This window comes from Pseudonaja textilis, chromosome 3 (genome assembly GCF_049901715.1).
Source record: "Pseudonaja textilis isolate UNSWEBS1 chromosome 3, rPseTex1.2, whole genome shotgun sequence".
Lineage (NCBI taxonomy): Eukaryota > Metazoa > Chordata > Lepidosauria > Squamata > Elapidae > Pseudonaja > Pseudonaja textilis.
In genome coordinates, this window is record NC_141992.1 from 98,039,457 (window position 1) to 98,045,456 (window position 6,000).

A 6,000-nucleotide genomic window follows, 5' to 3' on the forward strand; every position below is an offset into this window, starting at 1 on the left:
TTTGGCAGCAGGTTACCTAAATGATGTCTTTTTCCAACAGTTTGTATCTGGTCCAATCTGATCTGGTAGGATGGGCATACTCCAGGTCTCCTGTCAACCAAGGATTAGCACCTGGTGGGTAACCAGATGTGTCTCTTTTCTGCCAAAGCACTTATACTCCTGCAATTAGGATGATCCCCAACTCTGTTGGCCTCTCAGAAGGTCTTGAAGTCTGGGCAATGTACCCAGGTCTGGAGTCCTGAGTCTGTAAAAGGCCCAGTTCCTGATTATGCTGACATGAAAGGATTACAATATCTCTTGCCTGTTATTTGAATTTAATTTTTTCCCCTCTATTGTGCTTTATTTATTTATATGCTTGTTCACTGTCCAGAGTTTGAAATGGGCAGCTGCTTACGCAAAAAATTATCAGTTGATGCTGGAAGATGCTACCTAACAAAACTTCTCAATCATTTTTTGCTCACAGCCCCTTTCTGAACCTCATTTACTTCTGTGACTCCCCCTCTTCAGACTCTTTCCATCTACACTACACGCCAATCAAGAGGTCAATATTGGCCTCCAAGAGTCAATTCAACTATCCATAATTGTTTTGGTTGAAGAGTCAGCCAGAAGTTTATATTGGCTTTGGCGTTTTTATTCATCTATCAAGTCCTTCCCAAAGACCTGGGATAGGCAAGTTGTTTTAATGGTAAGTTGTTGTGACTGGGAGGTTTGAGCCTGCTGTGCGCTTTGAGTCTGATGTGTCAGAAGACACAGGTTCGAGTGATGAGGAGGGTTTGGCATTGGGATTTAAGCCTGCTTTAATGGGAGATGCAGACCTGAGCCAGGAGGATGAGGAAGTGTCGGAATCACCATCCTCTGCAGAACCTTCCTCATCAATTATGCCTCAGGTGTCAGCAGATGATCGACAGAATGTGCCGGAGTCCTTGGGTGATGATCAAGCCGATGAATGCTGGGTTGATGTAAGGACTAGACGTAGGCTGAGGCGTCAAGCACAAATTGAAAGGAAACGTCAAATCAGGGACTGAGTAGAGAGACTGACACGCCCCTTTAAGAAATATAAGGAGGCGTGTTAGTTAGGAATCCCCGTTCGGGTCAAACTTTGTTATTTACGTTCGCAGTTTGGAAAAAGTTTTCTGTTTGCCATTTGGCTCTGATTTATAGTGCTGCTCGTTATCTGGATTTGCAGACAGCTTCTGGGAAAGCTGCCAAGGACGACTTCAGCCAGAGGAAAGTTAACTCTGTTGTTCCTGATATTGTCCGTTCGTATTTTTTCCTTTGGACATTTGGACTCTCACCTTGTGGCCACAGGTGAGACAGAACAGTAAGTTATTTTAATAAATGGTGCTAACAGTATCATTGCAAGATGTAAGATCCTCAAAGTAAACCTGCCTTTTGCAACCGACTGATGGTAATTTTGTCAATGCCAGTGGTGTAGAAGTGGTCATCCAGTTGCTTTGGGATTGTTATTATAACAATTAGTACTGTTAGTTAAAATACTACTTTAAATTACTTTCCTATAATGTTTGTTTGGGAGTTAATGAACAATGTGAAAATTCATAAAGGGATCAATGAGCTCAAGAGTTTGGGGATCACTGATTTACACTGTATCATATATACATTGTGACTCCCTAAAAACATGGCATGGCTCTCTGGCTGAGAACCACTGCTGTATATCACAGTAAGGAATGATTTCTGATGAGCTGGTGCAGTTGAGAGACTATGACTGTCTTCTTAGGTACAATCTATTTATTTATTTATTTATTTATTTTTGTCAATTGCTTACAAAATAATAGGTATAAGTAAAAACATAGTTATGAATAGATGGATACATATAAGAAAAATAAAAAAAAATAAAAGAAACAATAGGACAGGGACGGTAGGCACGTTGGTGCGCTTATGCACGCCCTATCCATCACTAAACACTATTCTACATTGCCCTGTTAAAGAAAAAGAGAGAAACAAGTAGGCCTGCAAGATTCTTTCCCATTGTCAATATCCTCCACATTTTTTTGCTTACAAGTCATTAATTACCATTTTGCTTGTTCCCTCAGTTCTCTCTATTAAAGCTGGTTAGCAAAGATATGGTTATCAGTCCAACTTCCCAGCATGGCCTCTTGTACCTCCCACTGCTGTTATGCAAACAATAACAAATTCAAATGTTAAACTGACTGTCTCTTACTTCTCTGCTCATTTCCTCCTCCCTCAAAATAAGAGGAAAGGCATCCCTGACAAGGGCTTTTGTACCCAACGCCTATCACAATGAGATCATTATCATTTTTGCTGTTTTTATCTTTACATTGCAACAGGCAAGGAGGCCTCTGTTCACTGTCTAATGAAGATAGAACAGGATTAGGGTTTTGAGTGCAAGAGTTGTTTATATTAATTTGGCCTTCCATTTGCTAAATGGCCACAGAACAATGGCTGACTAGCACAAAAGTAGACCCAATAAGAATTGAGCCATGATTTTCCATTCTATGGTTTCAAGCTAAATTTAGCCTCATGAAGTGAGATACACCTACCTATTCTGAAAGACAGATGGGAGTGAAGATTCCCACAAAGGTTAGGAATCAGGTAAGGCATACATTTAATAAATAATATTTCCCATAAATTGAACTGAAACTTCCAAGCTACAATCCTAGAATCATTCAGAGGTATTACTGAACACAAACACTTATAGCAGCAAGTTTCTTAAAAGGAATACTGATCCATCAAGGGAAGCTTTAAAAAAAAATCTACCTCTCCTTTTGAATTAGAACAAAAGAAAAATAATTAACCACAGAGATACAAAGGAACAAGAGGTTCATTGCAATCCTAAAGCCAAGGCTAATGAAATAGATTGGCACTAAAATGGAAATTCACTGATGAAGCATAAAAAAGCACCACAGAAGAAAAGGAAGGGGAATATTTGTTCAAGAGATGTAAAAATAGTAACAGTAATAACAAAGACAATTGGTCATAATTGAAAAAGTAATGAAAATGACAGTTGGTGGTAAATGTTCATACAGAAACCATAAAAGAGAAATTATGACAGGATTACACAAATGCATCTTATTAATAGAGCCAGTAATAACCGTGAAGCTTTAAAGCCCTAAGATGTCTGCAGCTGAGAAGCAAAACAGATTTAAATTGTGGTTCTTGGGGTTTTTTTTAAGCAGAACTGAGGTGAAACAATTGTTCAACTGTGATATTAAATAATGGACAGATGGTTCAGAGTACACTCACAGAATCCATGCTGTGAGAAGAAGACTGCACATGTCTTTTGTAATTTACCCCAGCTAGATGTCAGGGTTTAGAAGATTTCACAGGTTGTGTGCTTAGCATATACAGATAGTCCTTGATTTAGAACAGTCCAACATCACTGAAAAAGTGACTTATGACTCTCTCACTTACAACCATTGCAACATCCCCAGGATCATGTGATCAAACACTTAGCAACTGACTCATACTTATGGCGGTTGCAGTATCCCGGAATGATGTGATCCCCTTTTGCGACCTTCTGATAAGCAAAGTCAGTGGGGAAGCCAGATTCACTTAACAACTGTTAGTAGCTTAACAGCTGCAGTGATTCACTTAACAACTGTGGCAAGTAAGGTCATAAAATGGGGCAAGATTCACTTAACAACTGCCTCACTTAGCAACATAAATTTGGGGTTCAATTGTGGGTTGTAAATTGAGGACTACCTGCATCCTCCTTCTAAGCAGACACCCTCCAAATATTTGAATTACTGTACACAATGCAGTGCAGACAATGCTCTGATGTTAGACACAAGCAGGACAGGCTTTAAACTGTATTTACTTAGCTAGAACTGACTGATACAGCAAGCACAGTCAGTACAACAAGACCAATCTAAATATACTTTTTAATGATTTAATACAAACTTACTGAAGCGAGGAAATAATTGGCAGAGTGAGAATAGTATAGGACAGAGTCACGGAAAAAAGGAAATAATACAACGTATAGGTGGAGGGGACTTGTAGGAGAATGTTCTTTGCAGGCAGAAGAACAATTAGAGAGAAAGGCATCCTTTTCAACTCTTCACAGTTTCAGGGAATGTTTTTATCTGCAAGTGGAAATAGTTAGGGATTTAAGCTTTCCCCCCATACTGCTCCAATGCAAAGGCCAAATTATTATGTTTTTAATGGACACAGAAGAGGGGAGGCAGGGAGGGAGGTCAATTTAAAATCAATAATTATGTCTTCCTCTTTTCTTTGGGAAGAAAAATTACTTGGAAGAAAACCTAGTGAACGCTAACAGGGTTGCTTCACAGTATATAGACAGTAGTAAAAAGTACACCTAGAGGAACTTCTGAATTCTCTGTTCCTGTACTGCCTGTTGGTCGTATCATCCAGTGAGTCACCTTTGGGAACTACGGACGTTGTAATACAATGCACTGGGAGGCACCTGGTTGGGAAAGGCTGTGTTACACAAAAAGGCAAGGAAGGGGAAACGCGATTAAAGAAAAAGCCAACGCCGAGCAACACCACCGCCTAGGAAAAACCCTGTCCCGGAAGAGGCAGCAATTCAACTCCAAGAGAGTGGAAGCAGAGGCTGGTTTTCGTTCACCGGGACTTCATTTCGGGCATAGTCTACTACGCCGCAGCTGCGGGCAACTTGCGAAGCCGGGACCAACCGAGAGGGCATCTCTTGAGTTGGTGCGACCTGGCGGGCCCACACCTGCTCGGGAGAGGAGGGCGGGTAGCGAAGAGGACCAGGAAGGTTCCCCCGGCCCCGGCCGGCCAGCTTGTTGGCTTTTGGCCATGGCCGGTTGCTGGACTTACCCTTCAGGTCGTTGGCCAAGCCTTTCCAAAGCGGGGCGAAAGCTTTGCAGTGGCCGCACCAGGAGGCGTAAAACTCGACCACCCACACGCCACTGGAGTTGAAGATGCGGCGTTCCAGCGTATCGGTGTCCAGTTCCACCAGCGGGTCATCGGGCGAGTAGAGGCCGAGGCCGTGCGCCCCGGGGCCCTGCACCAAGAGCAAGAAGGCGACGGCACGAAGGAGGCGAGCGGGAGGCATCAGATGCCGCGATCCGGCACCGGAGAGCCACCTGGGCATCGCGCTTAAGCCGCCCCTCCGAGGAGAAATGCGCCCGATGCTCCGTGCCGGGCTGGGAAAGTCACTCGGCCCTCGCGCGGGCGGAGCCGGAGGCGGAGCGGGAGTGCTCCCCTTCCCAAACCGAAAAGGGGAGGCCCGCCCTCCAGCGTCCCGCACGTGTGGCTGCTCTTGGTTGTCATCAAGCGCCGCCTCCGGGCGGAAGGAACCAGGGGCTCCGCAAAGCCAGGGGTGGGTGAGCGGGTGGGAGAGAAGCGCCCGGAGACCACTCTAAGATTGGGGCCAAAAGGCGATTCCAGGAGTCGGGGGAGTTTTGCAACCGGCCGGCATTCCAAGGCTGACCTCCTTTGTCGAGCGGGATTAAAGCCTTCCGGATTCCTGACGCTTTCATTCAAGACGTTTTCAACCCTGGCAGCAGCGGTCAGGGCTGCAACTGTACTGGCAGCATTAGGATTCAAATGCTTGATTTTCCCCCTTGCATTCCCTGCAAGACATCCAAAGTCTTTTCGGTTCTGAGAAAGGGGAAAGCTTTATGGGCCTGATAGGAAAGTGAATGAGGCAAGACAAGTCTCAGGTATTAAAAAAAAAAAAGGATACATGCTTTGAAAATGTAATTCAATTCTAATGTAAATCAGTTGTGATGTCCACCGTATTACATGGTTTCGGAAAGAAATTGCAAACATTAATAAAGGATTGGGTTGCCTAAAATTACTAATCTTGTACTACTTTTTGGATCTTAGATAAATTCTCTGCTACAGGGCTGCCAGTGATTTGAGAGGTCTCACACACATGAAATGGAAAACTACAACAGAGGATTACTGACCAGATCTTGCAGGGAATTGGCATTCCCGTGGAAGCCGTTTGAAGTGATGCCCTTACAAGAGGAAAAGGAAGAACTGAATTTGATGTAGAGGAGCATATGCTTTTTACATCCAAAAGCCTTTGAA

General features: G+C 43.6%; 1 protein-coding gene across 1 annotated transcript in view; it reads right to left on the reverse strand.

Moving 5' to 3' along the window:
• QSOX1 (quiescin sulfhydryl oxidase 1) overlaps positions 1–5,751 on the reverse strand; it is a 60,479-nt gene extending 54,728 nt beyond the window's left edge. The window contains exon 1 of the mRNA XM_026703298.2: positions 4,780–5,751. Within this exon, the coding sequence (XP_026559083.1) occupies positions 4,780–5,056 (277 nt within the window). The 5' untranslated portion in view covers positions 5,057–5,751. The remainder of the gene's footprint in view (positions 1–4,779) is intronic.
• Between the last annotated feature and the right edge of the window lie 249 nt (positions 5,752–6,000).